Genomic DNA, 24,808 nt, shown 5'->3' with positions numbered 1-24,808 from the left:
CTTCTATAGCGAATGAATAGTGGAACCAAAACTTGAACCTGGATTCTTAACTAAGTCAGAGTTGTTTTAATTATCCTGTACCGCTTAAACTGAGAAAATACTTTTGAATCCTTATACTTTAAAAAGGATAGCTCCCAATTCTCTTTCCGTCAGGTTCTAATTTCCTACCAAGCTGCAGCAGTGAGTTGTGGGTGCTTCCTGAACTTTAACATTAAACACAAAATTAGGTCAACATGCAATACAGAGAAATCACGCTTTCCAGTCGGCTTGATTTTTTGTGTCTTCCCCCGCACCCCCCTCAAGCGCAAGGCACCTTGGGAGTTGTAGTCTTGGGGCACAGAGTCCTGCGGCCGGAGGCGCTGACTCACTGGGACCCAATCAGCAGAGAGCCAACTTGCTCTCCGCGGAGCGATTGGCTGGAAATCAGCGGCCGCCCTCCCCGCTGCGCCCTCCCCGCGTCGCGAGTAAACGCAGGACAGGGGCCGGAAGAGTGTGGGTGGTTGCCGTGTTCTTGGGACCGTCGTTGGTGAAACAGCAGTGCGGCCATGGCAGAACTGCAGCCAGCATCCAGCGGCCTCACTGACGAGGCTGCTCTCGGTTGTTGCTCCGACCCGGATCCCAGCACCAAGGTGGGCGCAGAATCTACTTCTCCCGAGTAGCGGCTCCGCAGGGCGCAGCTGGGGCCTCCGGGGGAGCACATCCCCGGCTCATCCAGGCCCGGCTCCGGCTGGGTTCGAACCCCATCCGGCCGCCGCTGCAGCTCCGGCCGCTTGGGGCGGACCAGAGTGGGCCAGATGAAGGGCTAGTGGTGTCCAATAGGGGATCGTGAGAGGATCCATTTCCCCAGAGACTGGGACCCTGCTTGCATTAACTTGTTTATTTTGGGACGGTAACTGGAAGCCTCGGACAACCCCGAATCAGATCCCTTGTCTGTGGTGTGCGTGTTCCCCGATTCAGTAGCTATGGCGGATGAGAGCAGCTTCAGAACTCCCAGTCCAGGTTCGAAGGTCTCTAGCCATGCTGGCCCCTCCCAGCCTACTCTGACCGCCGGCTTAACTCCTTCAAACTAATCGGGTTTCTGCGAGTTTAACCGCGCCCCAAAGTTCGCTTTTGCTTGGTTTTTATGGTTGCTCACGGCCACACTTCTTCTCTCCCTGTGCTTGGTGGCCCCCAGGAGAGATGACAGTAATCGTGAAGCTTAGATCCAAAGGGAATCTTGGAAATTCCTTCACCGACCCTCTCTTTGCTGCTGAGATCCAGTAAGAGGAGTGACCTGTTGCATCCTTCCGCTTACTTAACATGTCTGCACTGAGTCAGTGTAACTCACTCAGGTGTGGTGCCTCCACCTTGGCAAGATTTGACACAGCAGCCGCTTGGGGGGTTTATTCCAGTGTACTCGTCAGTGTCAGTAAACGCCTTTGTATTTTTTTCCACTAGATTGGGGAATTTCTAAATTTCTTGAGGATTGAATATGTGTCGATGAGTTTGCCCCCTGCTTGCTCTTTGCCTTCAGGGTGAAGAGTCAGACACCTCTGATTGCTAATGCCTTTGACTGGCACCTGGTACTTAAGAAAAATAATCACTGCAAAGTTATGGGGGAAGAAAGAAAGAGAAAAAGAGAGATAGAGAAAGAAAGAAAGAGAAAAGAAAAATATATTTCCTTCTACACTCATTTCACTTGTATACCTTCTAATAGTATTATTAATATTATGTAGTATAAATACCTAGTTATTTCACATAATATAAACTGAGTCATTCACTATAAGTTAATTTCCTAGATAACTGGGGATTTTATGTACTGGACTATTTAAAAAGATTTCAGAAATTTGTTAAAATTTGTTAAATACGTTTTCTTTCATTCTTAATTTACATTACACATCATTGAAATTTCTTTTGGTTATATGGAGTAATTACTTGAAATCAGTAATTTTTGGCCCTGAAATACCATGTGGGGGACATAAAATGGATATGCAGTAGCAGTTGTTATACTTCGAGTGTGCCAGGCCCTGGGTTGTTGTTTGAAGTACATTACTTAATTTAATCCTCACAATAACCCTATGAAGAAGGCGTAATTATTGTCTCTATTTTACAAATAAGGAGACTCCAGCATAGAAGTATTGAGTAACTTGAGTAACTTGTCCAGAGAGGTGCCCGCACTTTCAATCTCCACCCTTATTCTGCTTCTGGAGAACTGACTTCAGCAGTAATTTTGGAACTTAGCATAAAGGAGAGTAAAAAGACTGAATTAAATTCAGTCCGATGGCTGGTCACCTGCTATATATATATATACAGACCATGGTACGTGTGGGGGCTACTGGGATGAACAAGATGAGGTCTCTTCACCGAAAGGGCACCAACTGTAACATAACACGGAGCTGGGATTAATGTGCTGTTGAAATTATAGAGCACCCCGGGAGTGCAAGAGGTAGAAATTTTTGAAGGTAGCATCTGTGGCATGGTGTATACATGGGGTATTTGGCATCTGAATACCTACACTTGAATCCCCAGATCTATCATTGGCTGCAGTGATCGTAGCAGGGCACTGGGCCTGAGTTTGTAAAAGCAATATGAAGAGATCTGCAAGGAAGATAAAATATATTACTGTTCTCTAAACTATGAAAAGTGATAGAGTTCAACTGTGGGGATCAGGGAGTACATCAACCAGAAGGTGGGGGTGGGCCTAGGTCTTGAAAGATGGATGGGGCTCCAAAATCATCTGGGAGACAGAGTTACATGGGAGCGGCCATCTAGGTGGAGGAAAGATCTGAGCAAAAATGTGGTGCGATGGCAGAAAGATGCAGTGCAGGCATGTTCTGGAGAGATATTTTTGGTTGAAGTTCAGGTTATCTAAGCAGTGGAGCTGTGGTGGAAAAGGCTAGAATGGAGGTTGGAGCCTCAGTCTTGGCGAGAGCTTTGAATGTCGCATCTAAGGAAGCCGGGTATAAATAAGTAGTAGGGGATCATTCAGGGTTTCAAAGCAGTTTGTAGATGGGAGGGGTCCAGGCCTGGAGGTGACTCATCACCTGAAAGGTTCTTCCAGAAGATGAAATAAGTGGTGAGGGCCTGGTTTGGAAGGAGAGGGTAGTGGTGGTAGAAGGTCAACTTGCCTGTTGTTTGTCTGCATCTTTGTCGTGAAGGCAGGCCGAGGAATGTACAGCCACACCACATCTTGGGTGGTCTTACTGGCCAACTGTCTTCATGAGGCCAAATACTTCTTTTCCCAAGTGATAATCTCCTGAAATTAATTATTTTTACTGTCTCTATCCTTTAATGTAATAATTTGGAGTCCCATCCCATCTGAGTGGTAGGTGATAGGGTCAGGGAAAACTCTGAGTGTTGGTGACACTTAATCTGCGTTTTACCAAATACAAAGGAAGTAGCTAGGTAGAATTGGGTGCAAGGGTAGGTGGAAGAGAGAATGGAAAGGAGGAGGGAAGGGAATGGCTAGATGGATGAATGACTTTTAGGCAGAGAGACTCAGTAAATATAAAAAGCACAGTGACATCAGAGAGCTGATGCAGGAATCTACAGATAACACGAGACTGAAGTTGTGGGCAGTGGGAATTGAGGGGAAGGTACGCAAGACAATCAGGGTACTAAAAGAAAATATGAGCACCCCTGACCCCATTATGTTTGTTTCTCTCACCTTGTAAAGATTTCTATTTGGTAAATACATTTTGTAATATATATGTTTTATTAGTATATTTGTACATGTATATAATTAAAATAAATACATATTTATTGGGGGGTACATGCTCTCTTCTTTAACAGTACCAAAAACAGTAGAAATGACAGTTTAGGGGAATGCTAACAAATGATGAGTTAGAGAAGTATGCAATAACCATATGTGCTTGCTTTGGGGACTTTTATTTTATTTTATTTTATTTTATTTTATTTATTTATTTGACAGAGAGAGAGAGAGTGCTTGCGGGGGAGGGGGGAGGAGCAGAGGGACAGGGAGAGGGAGAGAATCCCAAGCAAACTCACCCTGAGCATGGAGCCTGATGCAGGGCTTGATCTCACAACCCTGAGATCATGACCAGAGCCAAAACCAAGAGTCAGATGCTTAACCTACTGAGGTGCTCAGGCACCCCTGAAGTAATGATTTTTAATCCAGAAATGACACAATTGGGTTTTCAGTATAGAAAGATCACTCTGGTGCTTTATGGAAAGGTCAGTGGATTGCATCTGGGTAAGCCCACAAGAAGCAGAAACCAGGGAGGCTAGGACAGTCATCCAGGGAGGTAGTAGTGAGGACTTGAACAAGGTAGCGCTCATTAGAAAGGCAAGGAACAAGATTCCAGAGGGATTTAAGCAGTCAGGTTGATAGGACACTTGGACTGGATTAGGGAGAAGTGGGGAGGGAGAAATCTAGGAAGTCTCCAGGTGTCTGACTTGTCCTGGCAAGGGACTCTAGAGACACTGTGCGAAGCACTTTCATGCATTATCCCATATACTTTGGAACTCAATCCTATGAGCTGAGAACTATAATTATCCCCATTCTAAAGATGTGAAAACTAAGGTTCAAGAAAAGTAATGATTTACTAAAGGTAATGGGGGTAGAACCAGCATTTGAACCATATTGCCTCTGAGGAATTATTTCTCTCACACTTGTGTGTTTTCTCCTCCTTTTCATGAGATTTTAAAGGCCTCGTGATCCTGAGGGCTTCTCGGACTTTCCTGTTTCTTTTATCTGTTGTAAGAGTAGTTTGGCATATGTGTTGCCTAATATCAAGGTAATTTTTAAATTAAAAAAAATTTCCTTTGTGTCTCTTAGCTATTTCTGCCACCCTTATCTGTAGGGTGAGTAAACTTGAAGTATGTCTTTGGCTGTCGAGTTATAGAGTGGCAGGGAAGAAACCACATGAAACCAATTTAGATAAGATAGAATAAATGTAAAGGGAGTGGCTGAATTATTTTCAGGAACAATTTATCACATTCTGACATAGGTTGAATCAGGCAAATAACACTAGGAGGAGGAAGATAGTGAAGAAAAAAAATATATCAAACCATCTTGTGTATCAACCATGTGCTCCAGCTATTACAGAGAAAACAATTTTGTTCCCCTCAGATACGCTTGTATTTCCAAAAGGGTTTTCACTGATGGTAATTGTGACTTTAAAAAGTCAGGGAAAAACAAAACTTGATCCATTTTGTCTTATAGGAGATATGATACCTAGGGGTGAAGAGTATAGCCCTGAACCCTTTGATGAGAATGTGACATTTGGTTAACTCTAGCTGTTTCCCAAGAAACAAAAATAGTGTTTGTTGCTTAGCAATATTACTTATGATAAAAATAATTTGGTAAATTGCATCTGGAGAGGGAGAATTATCAATACCTCATAGGAAGTCATAGCTTTGGGCTTCCCTGAATGTAGTAGCCCTTTAACTGTCTGCTGTGGAGATTCTGGAGGCTGTGCCCAGTGTTTGCTGCTAGAGATACTGGTTCCTGTCGTACACAGGGTTTCTACACCAGGGTGATTCCTGCTCCTACCCAGTGCAGATCTTCTCCCTGCCTCTGGGCTGTACAGACTTTTTTAAGTTCTCCTGCTGAAGAGGAACACCTAGCCCTGCTCTGTTGGCAAGCTGTGTTTTTCTGACTGAAACCCTTTCAGTCTGTGGTTGTCCTGTGAGTCTGAATGTTGAGTTGAAGACTCTATGCTGGGGGTGATGCAACACTTTTGGAAATTCATTGGGAAAGAGAGTTGATGGGCTCCAGTGGGAGTTGGCCTCACTGTTATTAAGGCCAAAACACACACCTTAGGCAAAGAAATCTTAACATTTCTGAAAATTTAGCTAATGCAAGTTTGAAACTTCTCTTGTCTGAAGACTGAACGTGATAGAGGCAATGGAGATCTTGATTTTGATTTTGAGTAAGATGGAATATCTTACAGAGCTCCTTGGCAATAGTTCCGGAAAAATGAGTGTCTTTTTCATTAGAAAGAGACGTATGATGACCAAACATACCCCGTTGTTGGGGCAATTGTATAAAATCCATTTGGAGACTTTTTCTGGGAACATGGAGTGCACATACTTTTCTCTATTCCTCCTGCTAGGTACAACTAAACACTCTGGACATTTTATATAAAATAAACATAGGAAGACAACTGAAAGGTGGAGAGAAGAAGGCAGACTAGCTAGGGGCCTAGAGCCCTTAGGAGCAACATTGTGGCAAGCTTCCCTGAGTTTTGTTTTTGCCTCATTTAGCCCAAACTCGGGGCTATAGACATGTCAATGGATGCAGACAAACAAAACCAAACCCAGTGAAAACCTGCTGTCTATTCACAGGACCAGGAAATAGGCACTATTTCCTGATGAGGCAGAAAACTTTTAGGCAATAACAGCTCTACTACAACCAAACACCACAGAAAAAACTGTGGCTTCATCCCCGCCTATGCCTGCAAAGGCTGCATGGGGAGCCTAATCTTCTGCTGAACAGGCTGCAGTGAGGTGCCCACCCTCCCCCTGCCAGGGTGGGATCAGTGAAGGTTGAATAGGAGGCCACGACTTTCATCTCACCAGACAGTAACAAGCTTTCCCCACTTGCTGTATTAATGGAGAAACATGAGGAACCTGAAATTCTACCCCACCCAGCAGTAGTAGTATATTTTAATACAATATAAATGGGAGAGAGTAAAGGGATGTAAAGAGAGGTGAGATTTCTGTACTTCACTCAAATTGATAAAATGATGATACCAACTGACTGTGATAACATACATGTAATTAAACACTTAGAGCAACCTAGAGAATGCCTAGAGAAAGCTATACAAAGAGTACATGAAGAAATGCTACGGATAAGTCAAAATGAAATTACAAAAAAGTTCCAGTAACCCACAGGAAGGCAAAGAAAAAATTAACAGAAAACAAAACAAAAATAAATAAAATAGCCAACTTAAGCCTGGTATTTCAATAATTACATTAGGTATAAATACACCAATTAAAGTGGTGTATTTAAAACATGAGTGCATTTAAAAACATGCCCCAACTTATCTATGTATGAGGTGATGGATATTAACATGTTGTGGTAATCATTTCACAACATACATGAGTCAAGTCATTAGGTTGTATAATTTAAACTTACACAGTACTGTATGTCAATTATATCTTAATATAACAAATAAAAGAAAATGAAAACATGCCCCAAGTATATGCTGTCTGCATGAAACTCACTTCAAATATAGTACTAGGGGCAAGTTAAAACGATGGACTAAGATTATTATGGAAACATTAATCAAAAGAAAGGAATGGCTATATTCATACCAAATAAAGTAGACTCCAGAGCAAAGAAAATTATCATAGGTAGAGAAGTATATTTATATAATGCTGAAAGGATCAGTTGACCAAGAAGACACAGCAGTCCTAAGTGTGTGTGTACTAAAAAACAGCTGCAAAAAAATATGAAGCAAAAACTGATCTGATGGAAAGAGAAGTAGAATAGTCCACATTTATAGTTGGAGATTTCAGTACTCCTCTCTCAACAATTGATATATTAGACAGAATAGGAAGGTTGTAGACAAACCCTACAACATCATCAGTAAACAAGATCTGATCAACCTTTCAAGAATACTCCACCCAGTAACAGCAGAATATGCTTTTGTTTTCAGTGCCCATAGAATATATACCAAGACAGACCATGTCATGGGCCCCAAAACCAACTTCAACAAATTTAATATTATTGAAATGATACAGAGTGCTTTCTTTGACCACAATAGAATCAAACTAGAAATCAGCAGCAGAAACATAACAGGAAAATCGCCAAACACTTGGAAACTAAATAATACTTTTCTAAATAACTCATGGATCAAGAGGAGGTCTCAAGGGAAATTTAAAAAAAAAATGGATTGAATGAAAATGAGAAAGGAATCTCAGCTAAGACAGTTCTAAGAGGGAAATTTGTATTGCTAAATGCTTACATTAGAAAGAGAAGTCTCAAATCAGTAATTCAAGTTCCTTCCTCAAGAACCTAGAAGAAGAGCAAAATACCCCAAAAGGAGCAGAAGGAAGGAAATAATAAAAAGCAGAAATCATTGAAATTAAAAACAGAAAATAGAGAAAATCAGTGAAACAAAGCTGGTTCTTTGAGGAAAAAAAAACAATGGAATTGATAGACTTGTAGCAACACTGACAAAATAAAAGAGAAGATACAAATTACTGGTATTAGGAATGAAACAGGGAATACCAGTACAGACTGCAGATGTCAGAAAGATAATAAGGGAATATTAAAAACAACTCTGTACATGTAAATTTGGCAATTTACATGAAGTGGACCAATTCCCTGAAAAACACAAACCACCATAACTTACCCATATGAAATAAATAATGTGAATAGCTTTATAACATGAGGAAATTGAATTCATAATTAAGAACTTTCCAAAAAAGATGTCTTGAGGCCCAGATGATTTCACTGGAGAATTCTTGCAAACATTAAAGAAAAATTAACATCAATTCTATACAATCCCTTTAAACATTGAAGAGGAGAGAACACTTCCTGATTCATTTTATTTTTTTTTTTTTGTATTTTTTTTCAAATTTTTATTTAATTTCTAGTTAACATGTAGTGTAATATTGTTTTCAGGAGTATAAATTAGTAATTCATCACTTGCATATAACAAGTGCTCATCATAACAAGTACCCTCCTTAATACCCATCACCCATTTAGCCCGTTCTCCTACCCACCTCCCTCCATCGACCCTAAGTTTGTTCTCTATCTGACTCATTTTATAAAGCTACTATTACTCCGATACCAAAAACCAGATAAAGATAGTACAAAAAAAGAAAATTACTAATATCTCTTATGAATATAGAAGTAAAAATCCTTGACAAAATATTAGCACATGAATAATCTAGCAATATATTTAAAAATTTACCATGATATGCAAAACTGGGTTAGTATCCAAAAATCAGTCAAAGTAATCCATTATATTAGAGGCTAAAGAAGAAAAATCCCATAATCACCTTAATTGATGCAGAAAAGACATTTGACAAAATTCACCACCATCCATGTTTAAATTTTTTTTCCAGGAAAAAAGTACAAATGGAGGGGAACTATGCAACTTGATAAAGATCACCTATAAAAAATTTACGTTATACTTAATGGTGGTGCTTTTGCCCTAATTTGGGGGAACGTGACAAGGATGTTTGTTCTTACCAACCTTATTCAATATAGTGCTAGAAGTTCTAGCCAGTGCAGTAACGTAAGAAAAGGAAGTAACAGTCATACAGATTGGAAGAAATAAAACTGACCCTGTTTGCAGAGGACATGATTGTACATAGGAAATCCTAAGGAATCTACAAAAAGTGAGTTTATTAAGTCGCAGGACAAAAGATAAACATATAAAAATCAATTCTATTTCTGTATACTAGCGGGAAACACATGAGCACCAAGATTAAAAATATAATTGCCCAATAAAATCTCTTAGATATAAATCCACCATATATAAGACTTACATGCTGAAAATTACACAGTACAGATAAAGATTTAAATAAATAGGCATACTGTGTTCATCATTGGAAGACTCAGAATGGTAAAGATGTCAATTCTCCACAAATTGGTATACATGTTTAACACACACCCTTTTTTCAGTGGGTAAGATTATTCTAAAACTTCTGTGAAAGGCACGTAAGCTAGAATTACTAAATTTTGAAGAGAATGAAGTGGAAGGAATTAGTCTGTCTGACTTTATGACTCACTGTATAGCTACGGTAATCGCTACGTTGTGGTATTGGCAGAGAAGACACAGATTAGTGCAACAAAGTAGAGAACCCAGAAATAGACCCACACTGATAGACCCTACAGATTTTCAGCAAAGATGTGAACACAGTTCAGTGGAGAAAGGATAGGCATTTCAAGAAATTGTGCTGCAGCAACTGAACGTCCATAGGCAAAAAAATAAAAAAAATGAAGATTCACCCAAGTCTCACATCTTAACACCAAAAACCCCATTTAGAGGTGCTCGAAGGGACCTTGGCCCTTTAGTTCACATCCCTGTTGCACCTTTATAGTTTTGTCAGGATGATACTGCAGAAACGTAAGAGGTGCACTAGAAACATCCTTGATTATACCATTAAAGTTTTTCCAAGGTAGTTTTGAGCTAATTAAATTTGGATAATGCTCTCCCAAAGCCTGATTATTTCTATTACGCTTTTTATAAAGCAAAGGAGCAAGTCTTTGTTACCTAGTACCCATCCCAGAAAACCCAAAGATAGTTTAGTCATAAAAGACGGCTTTCATTGTCCAAATTTAGAGCGTGAAAAGAAAAGACAAAGTTAAGAATTGTCTGATGAGACAGGACCTGAGTGTAAGTCCTACTTTTTTAAACACAAGATATATTTATTTTAAATAATATTTTAGAACCGTAGCAATAAACAGTCATTTTTAGGGACTTTTTGAGGAAGGATCATTCAAGTGTTTACCAGAAGTGCAGAGTTGACAGAATATGTTAGTGATAGAAAGCAAACTATTAGCGTAGAATAACTTGAGCATTTTTATAAAAAGCAAGCCCTGCTTGTTTTTTATATCATCCAAATAACATTTTTGTAGCAAAGGATTTATAAGCCTGTTTTTTATGAATAAATCCACTAATATTGAATATACCTTTATTTTTTTTCACCATGTATAGACTTATTTTAAGGTTAACAATGGCATTAGAGTATGTATTTCTTCTTTTTTTTTTTTAAAGATTTTATTTGACAGCACGAGCACAAGCAGGGGGAGCAGCAGAGGGAGAGGAAGAAGCAGACTCCCTACTGAGCACGGAGCAGGACGTGGGGCTTGATCCCAGAACCCTGGGATCGTGACCTGAGCCAAAGGCAGACACTTAACCGACTGAGCCACGCAGGCTCCCCTGCAGTGTGTATTTAATCTATACATTTACTTGGAATTAATCTGTTTATTATATTGCATCTTCTCAGTTGGAACAATGCTGTATTTTTCCATTTTTTCTCTCTATCTTAAAAACTCTTTTTCCTGCTTTACTGAGATATAATCAACATATAACAATGTATAATAAGCTTAGGGTGTACAACGTGTTGATTTGGTATACATACACTGCAAAATGACTACCACAGTAAGGGTAGTTAATGTATTGATCACCTAACATTGTACTTTTTGTGTGTATGTGCTGACAGCTTTTAGGGTCTGCTATCTTAACAGCTCTCAAGTACACATACAGTATTGTTAACTTTGTGCATAGACTTTTTTTTTTAAGATTTTATTTATTTATTTAACAGAGAGAGAGAGACAGAGCACAAGCAGGAGGAGCAGCCTTGGGGGAGGGAGACGCAGGCTCCCCGATGAGCAGGGAACCTGACCCCGGGCTCAATCCCAGGACCCTGGGATCATGACCTGAGCTGAAGTCAGACACTCAACAGACTGAGCCACCCAGGCACCCCACTATGTATAGCCTTTTAAAAGTTCATTTTAATATTCACTTATATGTGTGTAGTGAGATAGTTTTAGTACATAGCCATGTCAATAGATAATAAAATTAAAGGCTTAACATTACTTTTAAGATGTAATTAATCTGAATAGCATATTAAATAAACCATACATATATGTATCTTTTTAAACTTAATATACCATGTGAATGCCCCCTGCCATTTAATATACCTCTAAAGCAGCATTTTAAATGTATTCACAATATTCTGTTATGCCTGTGTCATTATTTATTTCTTTGTTGTTAGAGGCAGTTTAGCCAAGGTGGTTGAAAGCAAGGACTTTGGAACCAAACTGCTTGGGGTGGAATTTTTTCTCTGACACTTACTCTCTCAGTAAAGTGGGGATGGTAATAATACATATCCCATAGGGTTGTTGTGAAGATTATTTGAATTGATTTCTAGAAATCACTAAGAACAGTGTCTGGCACACAGTTAATATGTAAGTGTAATGATTTTTTTTTATGGTAATGTTGGATGCAGCTTGATTGGAAAGAAAAATCATAGTGAAAGCTCATTTACTCATTCAACAAATATTTAGTGGGTATCTACTCTGTCAAGATACTGTTCTGAGGTGCATCCGTAAGCAGAACAAACACTCCTGTCCTTATGGAGTTTATATTCTAATGGGGAATGGAAAACAACAAAAGGTAAATATAGTAAATAGCATATTGAATGGCGACAAGTACTGTGGAAAAAGAAAATGAAAAAAAGGGGTAAGTGGAGAGTTATGGTGGTCAGTGAAGCGCTCATTGGGAAGACGACATTGGAGCAGAGTTAAAAAGATTAGAAGTGACTCTGGGGAGGGGCGCCTGGCTGGCTCAGTCAGTTAGAGCCTGCAATTCTTGATCTCAGGATCGTGAGTTCAAGCCTCACATGGGGTGTGGAGCCTACTTACAAATAAAGATTAAAAAAAAGAAGTGGCTCTGGGCAAAGAGCCTTCCAGCAGAGGCCCTAGGTGAGCTGAAGACTACAGTGGAGCTAAGTGAGTCGGCAGGAGGAGGGGCAAGCAAGGCAACCAGGGCCAACCATAGAGGGCCATTGTAGGGACTTCAGCTTTGACTGAGTGAAATGGGGAGCCTTCTCAGGGTTTTTGAGCAGAGAGTGATCTGAATTAACTTTAAAAGATTTCCCCAAGAATAGATTGTAGGGGACAAGGTAAGAGAGAAAAGTACCAACCAGGCTGGGTGGGAGGTGGGGTAGCTGGGATCAGGGTGCAAGCAGGGGTGGTGAGAAGGGTAGGGTCAAAGAATTTGGGAAATTAGCTTTCTTGTGTCCAAAAAAGGAGTGTTTTGCTGATAGAATTGACAACTAATAGCTTAATGGTGAGGGGACAAAAAAACTCATTAAAAGAATAAAATAAAAACAGGAGTTCCAGGGACCATCTCAGTATAGTAGTAAATGTACCAGGAACCCCTACATTACATTGTAAGACAATAATTCATGCTTATAGAAATGTCCCCGAATCATCAGAATAAGTAAATTCCGCACATTTTTAAAGCAGATAGATAGATAGCTGAGGGTTTGTGTAGGCAATAGTAACTAATATTTTTCAGATAGTTTTAAACATTTGAAAACTCTGTGTCTAGACGCCACCTACCCGACCAAAGTTCAAACAGTGCCTTGTTTTAATCTGCACTAAACAAGACTATGAAGTAGAATTGATTTTGCTGCATTTCGACCTCCCTTCATTGCAATCACAGAGTGACTTTTTAGGTGCTTTTGCTGTTTTGTCCAGTGGGGAAAACCAAGGCCTCATTGCGAGCTCCAGGCCAGTACCTGGATGTCAGGAGCTGCTTTTCCTTTTTTAAAGCTGCTTGCTGAAACTAAAACCTTTAGGAGTGCAGCACCTGCCTGAGGAAAGCAATCCAAGTATTCTGGAAACATGTAATTTCCGAGCCAACTGCCTTATGTGTGGTTTTAAGCTGTGAATGAAGAATCAGATTATTATATTCATTAAGATCTACTTATTGAGATAGAGTAGTTTTTAGGCTAGTTTTGTTTTAAGTGAGGATTTTCATGCTTAAAATAAGAGTACATTTTGGTCACTTAAAAATTTAACAAAATAGAGAAACACTTTGTAATGATGCTGAATGAAAAAAAATACATTTGTGTTTTCTATGATGTGAGTGATAGGGGAGAGATGTCTGTGTGTCTGCAAAGGGAGAGTTCAGAATTTTCAGGCCTGTTTTGTCAAGCTGTTGGGTATAATAGGAAAAGAATCTGTCAGGAAGCACAAATGTAGTTAACGGACTCATGGTTTGGCAGGCGTCTCTGGTAGAAAGAGACCTGAACTTAGAATCAGAGGCTGGGACAATTAACTTAATCACCTCAGGTGTGTTTCTTATCTATAAAATGGGGCTATTAATACCTATGGATAGTGATACTTCCTCATAATTACTGTACTGGACGAAGGCAAAGTAGTATTATTAATGCTATTAATCATCTTAACTCCATGAATTGAAACACTCTACCCTTTTCTCAGTGAAGTCAAGCCTTTCGTTTCCTGATTTGTAAATTGGACAATTTCACAATGGTGTTAGAGATAGTAACTTTTTACCCTTTCAGTTATTTAGGAGTCTAGGGTCTTGTGAGTAATCTCTTGCTGTGGTTACCAGTAAAAACATTTATGAATTCATTTAACACATTTTACAGTAGTTGAATTCTTTATTTGTAATATCACTATCTTATCTTGGGTCATCCAAAAGCCAACTGGATGTAAGGATTTGATTGTAAGTAGTTTATTTGGGAGGTGATCACAGAAAGTTATATGGAGTGGGAATGGAGGCAAAAAAAAAGTATGTAGAAGTGGATTACCATTGAGGGCAACCGGGCTTTAATCCTGCAGGGAAGTCTCTGAGAGACTGTGTGGAACGTGCTGTAGAATTGTCCCACAAAGGGCCAAGGGAGCCAGGTTTTTCATCCACTGTTGGTTGAGGGTCATTGGGAGGGTGTGAACTCCCTGGCACTTTGGGCCTGCCCCACGCAGGGGCTTGCTCTTGTGACCAGGAAACATCCTTGGGCAGAGAGTTGTAGGAAGTGTTCGTGGTAGGTGTGGGGACCAGCAAGGCTGAGAGGACAAAGTTGGTTTCTTCTGAAACATTGTGTTACACAGGCAGACCGTCTTCTGCAATAGAAAGCACAGTTAATGTTGGTAACAAGTGCCAGGTGTCACACCTGTTTAATGTGCACTGTTTCTCCTTAGGATTTTCTGTTGCAGCAGACCATGCTACGAATTAAGGATCCTAAGAAGTCATTGGATTTTTATACTAGAATTCTTGGGATGACGTAAGTAAACTATTTATTGGCACCTGTAATGTTTAAATGCATAGCTTAGCAAATATAGGGAATGTTTCAGATCCATTTAAAAAATGGATTTAACTTTTCTTCAGAAATCACAGAAGTCCTTTCGGCCAGGTGTCTGGGGCTAGGCTCGCTGGCTGAGTACTTGGGTGTTCTCTGCCTCCCTTCTCTCTGAGAGCTGTTTAATCTGTCATGTGTTCAAATCCTTTTAATTTATGGCCTCTTATTTACTTTGGAAAAGATACAGTTATAAAGATGCATAAAAATGAATGAGTTTACCTAAAATTTGCCATCTGTCTCATTTTTATAGGATGTATTCTCTTTTGCTGAACAGATAATATCCACTGATCTTGTAATCCTTGAAGCGTATTTGTTTATTTTTCTTGATTTGTTTCTGTAAATAACATGAGGGGTTTTTGTTTGTTTCTGACAATATAGATACATAAAGAATAGAATTAAATGATTTTAAATTGGCTGCCTGGATAACCTCCATTGACTATGAGAGAAAAATTCAAGTAATACAGTATATGTTCGTTTAGAAAATCGGACCAGTTTAGAAAAATACAAAATAAAAAGTGGTCGCCTCCCTTTTCCAGTCCTTGTCCCCAAAGATAACTGCAGTTAATAGTTTCTTTTAATTCTTTCCAGAAAAAGTAGTTTAGCAAATGTTTACAGCATATTTGAAGGAGTAAAAACAAATACATTGAACAAGGTCTTTGCCAGGCACTTTACGTGTTTTTCATTCAGTCTCCACAGTAGCTCATGAAATAGTTTATTTCCCATTTTACGGAGTAAGGAAGAAACCAGAGTTTAGAGACATTAAGTTTCTAGCCCCAAATGCCACAGTGAGCACATGGCAGCGTGAAATTTGGAATCCAGATCTGATTGACTCCAGTGTTGACCTTGTTTTTCAAGAGCCCCCAAACAGGGTGCAGCTTGACATTACACTGAAAGATATGCTTGCTGAGACAAGCAGGTAACAGCAGGTTCATCTGCTCCTGCTCCCGCCTGATTGGTGCGTAAGGCTTGCGCGGTCTGCTGTAGTAGGTGCGGAGATAGTTTCTCATGACTGGAGTATTTGAGGTGCTAAGTCAGTGCAGGGTCCCAGTGGACCAAGGTGTATTACATAGCAGTGATAATTAAAAGATTTGAAATAGAGCTTAGAAACTTTCCATTTGCTAGGTAGGCTTCAGCCATTCTCTCTTATTGATTATGAATAAGGTCAGCTTTGAGCATTTAGTCCTCAATAATCTAAATAAAATTTTATTGTGTCCATCTTCATTCTACCCTACTCCTTGCAAAATAATGGTATACTCTTTAAATTCAGTTTATAGGCCACGACTTCAACTATCTTGTGGGGGAGGGGCAGTGGGCAAGGGAGAGAGAGAATCTTAAGCAGGCTCCATACCCAGTGTATGGGCTCCATCTCCTGACCCTGAGATCATGACCTGAGCTGAAATCAAGAGTCGGATGGTTACCCGACTGAGCCCCCTAGGCACCCCTTCAGCCATCTTTTTTAAACCTTTAGGATTGGTAATTCATTCACTCTTTGTGTCTTCTCAGTCTCTTTTCCGCTGGCTCTTTTCCCTCAACCTACAAACAAGCTGAAGTCTTTACTCTAGCATAATTCTTGCCCGCTTTCCCATCATCACCGATCATCTATATAGGTCAACCATGCTCGCTCACCTCTCCTTGTCCATCAGGGTGGTCCAGCTTCTGCTGCACCATGCTGCTGAAACTGCCCTCAGGACCTTTCCATATCTAGTCACCTGTTCAGTCTTAATGCTGTGTGACCTTTCTGTAGTATTCCATATGGTATCGTTGACATTCACATCTTCTGTGATATTCTTCTGTCCTTCCTTCTCTCTTACCACCTATCCTCACTGTCTTTTCCTAGGAGTTTTGGCATGGTAAGATATTTTATTTAACTGAATGCCATATGTCTGAAAGAACAATAAGGTAATACATTGTATTGTTCCCAAAAATGGACAAAATTTTCTTTTAAAGATACCTTTTGCCATTTATAAACAAGTACCATAATTCCAGCTAAATTTCATTATATTTGAAGAATTGAATTATCAAAGTTTGTTTTGTAAAAACTTCCATTCACTGATATTTACAGATGAATAGGTTTTTTTTAATAAGATATTTTCATTGATTTCCCCCGCTCTTCCTATTAAATAGGCTTGTATTCTTAGTAGAACTTGAATATTGTCATGTTGATTTTAGTATGAATCAACTTTTCCTGTTGTTAATTGATGTAGGCTTTTTGTTTAATTTCAGGCTACTCCAAAAATTAGATTTTCCCACTATGAAATTCTCACTCTATTTCTTGGCTTATGAGGAAAAAAATGACATCCCAAAAGATAAAGATGAAAAAGTAGCGTGGGTATTCTCCAGGAAAGCTACCCTTGAACTGACACAGTGAGTATGAGTTTTTATCTTTCTGTATAGTCTACATTTTTATAAACCTTTTTTCCTTACTTACAAGCTTGATTCAAACCTGGTCTACCTAATCACTTTGCATTTGTAACAGCTTGAGTCTTTCATGATGGATTTTTGGTCTTTGCACTGTTCTGATGCATAGTTAGGGGCAAGTGAGATCATTATCTTTTGGGTAGAGACTGTAAGACAGAATTGGCAAGATACTTGCCCAACGATAGCTAATGAATGTAGACAGTACCAGAACTAAGGTCTTCATAATTCCAGCATTTTAGGAACGTTGTTTTTATGCTTTATATTGTTTCTGTGTCCTTTGGAACAACTAACAAAAGAGCATTTATATCAGGGTGTGTGAGTTAGTGTGTCCCTGCTTCTAAACAGCTCTGGAATCAGACAGACCTAGACATGAGTGTTGGCTCTGATGATAGCTCGGGGACCCTGAACACCTTCTGTCGGCTCCTTAAGTGGCAGTCTCATTGATAAGAATGAATGGAGACTCAACTCTGAGCCCATGGAGCTGTTTGGAATATTTAATGAGATCCTTAGATAAATTAAGTATCCTCTATGAAGTACAAGAAATGATAGTTGCTTCTATTATCATAATTGTTATCCAGATGCTTGATTTTATCATCTCCCCAGTCTAATTAAAATCGTATTTTGCCCATTTGCTTTTTCTCTAGTTGAGACTTTAATATTTACAGTAGCAAAGATGAAACCAAGTATATGAACTTGTATACATACATGCTGAGATTTCAAAGAGTGCTGCAGTTTTCTTTTTAGAACATCTGTTCCACAGGTCACTTGTAATTCTGCTTCCCTCCCTCTTGTAGCAATTGGGGCACGGAAATTGATGAGACTCAGAGTTACCACAGCGGCAACTCAGACCCTCGAGGGTTCGGTATGTTGGCCTGTTCCTATGTAGTATACATGGGTTTGTGTGATTTGTGCATTGGGTACTGATGAAGAGTAATTAACATCTTTGGAGTGTGGTGGTTTTAATTTTCTATGAAAAATTTGATGTAGGAGTTAATTTCATAGTCTCCATCTAAACCCTACATTTACTCTCTCACGATGATTTCACTTTTCAGTCTCAGTATTCTATTTCCAGTCGACTTTTTAATTTAAAAAACAAAAACTGTGGTTGATAATAATTCCCATTTCTGCTAGCATACTCTTCTGCCCTGATCTAGAATCTCTCAGTCAAGATGACAGGATCGCAGGCTTAAACTGGCTGCTAGATATTCAGTGGCCACAACAAACCTATTAATATGAGTAAATGATTACTTTTTCTTGATAGTTTTTCTTAACAGATTGAACTGTACATGAGCCCAATATTGGGGTTATTTTAAAGAATTTTTAACTCAGAGCTACTAATTAGCTTACTATACACAGTCAGTTAGATTCTTGGGCTTTAATACAAGTTTTGAACTTACTTGATTCAGTCAGTTTTCAGGTGCCTTATGTTTTGAAATAAACTCGTTTTGGAAGCTAGTTGTGGCCCCTGGATACCCTGCAGTAATTATTTCTTCCTTCTGTCTGCCTTGTTTTGGGGGTGGCCACCTAAGGTCACATTGGAATCGCTGTTCCTGATGTACATGGTGCTTGTAAAAGATTTGAAGAACTGGGAGTCAAATTTGTGAAGAAGCCTGATGATGGTGAGTCTGCTGCTTGTTTTCTCCCGGTTTCTGTTCAGTTACGAAGCAACCACAGAAGGTACTGTTGTAATCAATCCCTCTGGTTGCAAGTAACTTTGAAGAAGTCTGCTTCACACAGCTTAAGGAAAACAGAGGGAATATTGGAAGAAGACCCGGGTATCTTAGGGAACTAAAGCAGCAAGTGGGGCAGCTTCACAAGGGACTAGACACAGAGTCTGGCGAGCCGTCTCCCACCCTTTGGCCTTACCATATTCTCTCACTGGCCACTGTTTTTCACTATTTCAGGGTGTATCTAGCCACCCCAAAATTAAATTCCTTAAAGCCTGTGCTATCTGATTTAAATATAACGACACCACATCTCCTTAGTTAATAAATGGCTGGTCTTTCATTTTTATTCTTCTGTAGCCTTTGTGTGTCCTTATGTTTTAGGTATATACCTAGTAATAGTATATATCTAGATTTTGTTGGATTTACATGCATTATAATAATTTTACTTAGATCTGTTTGTGCCAGCATATTATTTCAATTTTTATTTGAAACATTTCACATTTCCTTTTAATACTTTTCTTTTTTTCGTTGAAGAGATGTGATATCCAGATACCCTCCCAGACCGGGGTACTGCTGATTTATTTTTCCTTTTTCTTTGGCCTTGGCTTTTATTTTTATTATTTATTATTTATTATTTATTATTTATTTTTAAGTTATCTCCACCCAGCCTGGGACTCAAACTTAGAATCCCGAGATCAAGAGTTGCACGCTCTACCAACTGAGCCAGCTGGGTGCCCCCTGGCCTTGGCTTTTTTATTTTATTTTTTTAAATATATATATCGGAGTCCTTTTTTCTGTGTATCTCTTGCAGCATCTTTTGGGTTTTTCTGTCCCTCTTTCAAGTACCTCAACCAAAACTGTTCTTGAGAGGGTTTGTGGGGCGGAACTTTTGAGGCTTTGCGTGCCTCAGATCCGTAACTTTGTATATGAGTGACGGTTTTGTTGAATATAAAATCTTAGGTTTATTTTCCTTTGATCTTGAAAATACAACTCCATGGCCTTATTTTTTCTATCCAGTGTTGCTATTGAAATATCTGCTGATTCAGGTTCTCTTCTATTTTGTTTTGGAAGCTTTTGTTATATTTGTTATTTCTTTGTTCTTTTTCTAGGAGCTTTCCTCACGCTAGCATACCAGTTAGCTAATTTTTCCTCAAATGTATCTGTTCTGATAGTCATCTTTTTGTGTTCTCATCTATTGTATTCTTTTTTTTTTTTAGATTTTATTTATTTATTTATTTGACAGAGAGAGAGACAGCCAGTGAGAGAGGGAACACAGGCAGGGGGAGTGGGAGAGGAAGAAGCAGGCTCCCAGCGGAGGAGCCCGATGTGGGGCTCGATCCCAGGACCCCGGGATCACGCCCTGAGTCGAAGGCAGACGCTTAATGACTGAGCCACCCAGGCGCCCCTATCTATTGTATTCTTAATTGCAGCTGTTACAATTTTGATCCCTAGTTTTTGCTCAGTTCCTTAAGTATTTTCTTGTTCTTGTTTCATATTGGCTATAGTTCCTACTATTCGTCAGTTTTACATGTTTTAATAGCACTTGGTCCATTGGTTTAATATTTGTTCTTCTGTTTCAATCTATAACTGACTGTTAATGGTGATGTTCCTGAAGTTCTTGTTGCTTTGATCTCTGAGGAGTTGCTGTCATTGCAACTATTACTACTCTGGGGCATCAGGCAGTGTGAACGGGGGAGGCTAGACCCCAGTCTTTAACAGCCCCCATGCTCTCAGGGAGATGGTCTGGGCAGAGATCCCTAGGCACCTGAAAGTGAGAGTTAAACACCTTGCAGTCTGCAGAACAGCTCTTCAGTCAACATCTTCTTCCCCTCTGTCCCTCAGAGGGAATGAGTCCTTCGGAGATGGTCATTCCCTGACTCTGATTGTGTGGAAAGTGGAGGCCGGGGAGATCGGTTAGTTCTTGCGTGTTTTTGTCAGTTCCTCACAGGCGTTAGACTTCTGTACTGCCCTTATTTACTCCTGAGGACTTTGGAACCAGGAACCAGTCGTTTGAACCTCCCCCCGTGTGGGGGCAGGAGCAGACGCCCAAGGCACTGGGAGGAGCAAGAGCCAAACTGACAAAACCCCTTCTGTTTATTCTCCCACAGCCATGAGGGGCCACCTTCTGGTCCAGGCCACAGCTATCCATTCCCACAGGGACCACATGAAAACAGTCACCCCACCCCTACTTGTTCCTCTTCCCAGTCATCATACCAGTTCTCACTCCCCCCCTCCCCCCATTTTCCATATATGTGCCTCTGGGGTTGATCCTGGGGAAAAGAGCCAGAGAGAGATTGGAGTCAAACTAATTTAGCATCTTGGTCCCAAAACATTGCTGAGGTCACATTTTTCCATTTAAGTAAATTACTCTACTATTAGACCTACTAGCCTCTCAATCCCAGTTATGAATTCCTGGGAGAAAGACTGATGGACAGAGCTCGAGTGACCTACAATAGTGTTTAAAGAGTTTGTTATGACCCAAGCGTCTGGGTCTTTTGGCTGTGTGGGTAGGCCATGCCACCTGCTCGACACCTCCCTGTTTTCTTTTCCTCTTTAAAGTAAGACAATCTCAGGGCACCTGGGTGGCTCGGTCAGCTAAGCATCTGACTCTTAGTTTTGGCTCAGGTCATGATCTCAGAGTCCTGGGATCGAGCCCCACATCAGGCTCTGCTGAAGATGGAGTCTGCTTGAGATTCTCTCCCTCTCCTCTGCCCCTCCCCCTGCTTGCTCTCTTTTTGTCTCTCTCTCAAATAATAAATAAAGTCTTTTTTTTTTTTTTAAGATTTTATTTATTTATTTGACAGAGACAGCCAGCGAGAGAGGGAACACAAGCAGGGGGAGTGGGAGAGGAAGAAGCAGGCTCCTAGCAGAGGAGCCTGATGTGGGGCTCGATCCCAGAATGCTGGGATCACGCCCTGAGCCGAAGGCAGACGCTTAACGACTGCGCTACCCAGGCGCCCCATCAAATAATAAATAAAGTCTTAAAAAAATAAAATAAGACAATCTCTATGACTACTCAACGAGTAGCATGAAATATATCATGAAGGTGAAGTAAAAAATCTGATGCCTAAAGCTGCAGCCAGTACACGGTTTATTTAGGAGAGTTGGCTCCCAGCTATGTGTCAAAGATACTGTGCTAGTTGTTCTGAAAAGCATGCATTTGGGCAGCACTGACAGTGGAATTGTCTAAAGTTAAAACTAGAAACAAAATAATGTACTTGGCTAAAATGCAAATTAAAATTTGGATCAATAAAAAATATTCTTAATTTTAAATTTTTAAAAGGTCTCTTTTATAATGGAATTCATCTCATCTTACAGGTAAAATGAAAGGTCTGGCATTTATTCAAGATCCCGATGGCTACTGGATTGAAATTTTGAATCCTAACAAAATGACAACTATTATTTAGTTCTGTGAGAATACTGCTTTGCAATTTCAGTGAAGACCTTGTGGGAGGTAAAAAAGGAAATGGTGTGATTCAAGATTTTCAGATAATAGAAACGTCTAGGACTGAAGAATCATTGTCCCAATTCAGATTACTCTGAAGTCCATTCCCCTTTCCTATTTCAGCTATGTTTTTCACCTAACTGTTCAGTCATTGTGGTTTTAAAGTAGTGCTTTGTCTTATGTCCTTGAATGTAGTTAAATAACTTTGCTTTGTTAGGTAATAATTAGAACAGTATCCTTCAGAGGCTGCATTTGCCTTCTTTCTCCTAAATGATTTCTCTACAAGTCTGCCTTTGAATCATCATTCTCAAAAAAAAAAAAAAAAAATTAACAAATCTTCGTTGTGATTACCTTCTGGGCTTTCAGTTCATCAGAAATAACTTTTCACAATGATAAGTAAAGAACACTGAACAAAAATGAAACTTCATGTATACTTCAAATAGTATAAAGTGTTTCTTTTACAAAAGAGAAGGTAGTCTTGGGAGCAAGTCAGAATGAGACTGACAAGGATGTTGATAGAAAAACTAATTTCTTCTTACTTACGAAGTACTTTCAGAGTTCAAGGACTAACCTCTTACTGGGTATGCAGACACTGGGCGAGGCTGTCACATACTGCGTCTCATGTAATCTTCCCAGCTGTCCTCTGTGCTGTGAGAAAGAAGGCCGGCTAGACATGTAAGATTAATGAATTAAGGCAATATAAATAGGCTCAGGTACTCGAGATCTGATTCTCCTTTGTAGTATTTAGATTGTACTTCCAAAATTAGTACCTCACAAGACCCCCTCCACTCGCCCCTGCTGTGAAAACCTTCGGTGGCGTTGAGCGTTGTCCTCTCAGCAGTAAGGGCTGAGCACCACGGAGAGGGCAGGAGCGGTGGATGAAGTCTGCCGCACACAGCTGTTCTGGGGACACCTGCTTATTCCTGGGCAAGCCGTGCCTGTGTTACTCGTGAAGAGCCCCTACCCCAAGGTCTTCCTGATGCCAGTGAACATTTAGGATAAATGATGTTCGGCAATAACGTTACTTAGTTATCAGAAATCAGCTCAGTGGTCTTCCTTGCCGTGATTGATTTTTGATGAGTTTTAAAAAATCAAGCTGATTTTGACAATCTCATGGCCCAGAGAAATAAGAACACCCAGTCTGTGGTTTACCTAACATTTAGATTTTCTGTAGACTCTAGTGGAAGACCTTTGGATAGGCTGTGCTGACTCTGCTTACGCTGCTGGAAGCACTTGACATTTCCTTTTTGGATGGAATGGATTATGTGGGCAATTCAAACAAATAGCAGTACTTACAGATGAAAATAAAATAAAATTTCAAATAAGACTGTGTTTAAGTTGTGAACTGTCCAGCATATTCTTTTTAAAACCTGCAGTGGGGTGCCTGGGTGGCTCAGTCAGTTGGACGCCCGATCTCTGTTTCAGCTCAGGTCCCGATCTCATGGGTCCTGGGATCGAGCCCCGAGTCACCTCCTCACTCGGCAGGGAGTCTGCTTGAGGATTCTCTCCCTCTGTCCCTCCCCCACTCTCATGTGCACACTCTCTCTCTAGAATAGATAAATTAAAAAAAAAAAAAAAAAAAGCCCTGCAATGATTTGAAAGTGTTTGCAGGCTCATTCTGAACTGGGAAGCTGTAATTCTGTCTATCCTGCAAAGCAGATAGTTTCTGTGGATAAGGAAGTGTAGAAAAGGTGGGAAGAGTAAATAGGGATAAAGGAATGTGGTAGAAAGAGTACAAAGAAGAAAGACCAAGTATCAAAAGGTGAGTTGTGAGAACCAATGAAGACCAATTTCACATGTTAGGTACTAGAATTATCAAATGGGAGAGTGATTAGATTCATAAATCATTTAAACCTTATTTCCATGGGGAAAAAAGCTTTCTCTACTTGCTAAGTAAAACTTTCCAAAAGACAGCCCTGACTTATTCCTTAAATTCCCTTAAACTCATCTCTGTGTGCATTGAAAGGATGTGTATTGTATTACCAGGTGAGGGACTGGGACAATTCACTTATTTCCCAATTAACTTACCTAGAAGTGTGGTGATATGCAAGAGTGTCATAGAGCACGAGATTTTCTTATTTTCCATGACTGGACCACAAGGCTGTGTAGCTTACTGTCAGTGTAAACTCAGTCTCCTGTGAGCCCTTCACAGTGAAGCCTGGGACTCAGTTACAATGCAGGGGTGTGAATGAGGCGCTGATGGCTCAGTTACAATGAAGGGGTGTGACCGTGGCTTCCCTACATAGCATCCTGAGCAGGACTGCGTGCAGTGTGTACACGTATTCCCCAGCAACACAACTGCTGGTGAAGAGGGTTGTATTAGTCAGGATGCTTGCTGCTGGTGAGAAAAGACCCAACTCTGTGGGTTCATCGAGGGTTCAGGGATATCAAGAACCCTGGTTTCCTTCTTCCTTCCCAACCTGTCATTGTCAGCATTTTCTTTCTGGGGTAATAATACTCATGATCAAAGATGCCTACCATG

At 40.1% G+C, this 24,808-nt stretch overlaps 1 protein-coding gene across 2 annotated transcripts; it reads left to right on the top strand.

The window, feature by feature from the left end:
• Positions 1–408: 408 nt before the first annotated feature.
• Positions 409–23,658, top strand: GLO1 (glyoxalase I). Of its 2 annotated transcripts, none has more exons than XM_026482811.4 (6): positions 409–629; positions 14,639–14,721; positions 17,020–17,160; positions 18,009–18,076; positions 18,744–18,833; positions 22,200–23,658. In XM_026482811.4, the coding sequence occupies exons 1-6, from the start codon at positions 546–548 to the stop codon at positions 22,286–22,288; spliced, it is 555 nt and encodes a 184-aa protein (XP_026338596.1). In that variant the 5' UTR covers positions 409–545; the 3' UTR covers positions 22,289–23,658. The 2 variants fall into 2 exon arrangements, with proteins under 2 accessions (XP_026338596.1, XP_057160847.1); XM_057304864.1 differs by lacking the exon at positions 409–629 and adding an exon at positions 10,701–10,849.
• The last annotated feature ends 1,150 nt before the right edge of the window (positions 23,659–24,808 follow it).

Source organism: Ursus arctos, unplaced genomic scaffold, assembly GCF_023065955.2.
Source record: "Ursus arctos isolate Adak ecotype North America unplaced genomic scaffold, UrsArc2.0 scaffold_31, whole genome shotgun sequence".
NCBI lineage: Eukaryota > Metazoa > Chordata > Mammalia > Carnivora > Ursidae > Ursus > Ursus arctos.
This window is presented reverse-complemented; position numbering and strand designations above follow the sequence as displayed.

What these genes read in the sequence shown, in the direction of transcription:
- GLO1 (XM_026482811.4), top strand. Translation starts at nt 546, where the DNA reads ATGGCAGAACTGCAGCCAGCATCCAGCGGCCTCACTGACGAGGCTGCT. An exon ending in ACTAGAATTCTTGGGATGAC is followed by an intron (nt 14,722 to 17,019) that starts GTAAGTAAACTA and finishes GTTTAATTTCAG; the next exon opens with GCTACTCCAAAAATTAGATT. An exon ending in CTCAGACCCTCGAGGGTTCG is followed by an intron (nt 18,077 to 18,743) that starts GTATGTTGGCCT and finishes TGGCCACCTAAG; the next exon opens with GTCACATTGGAATCGCTGTT.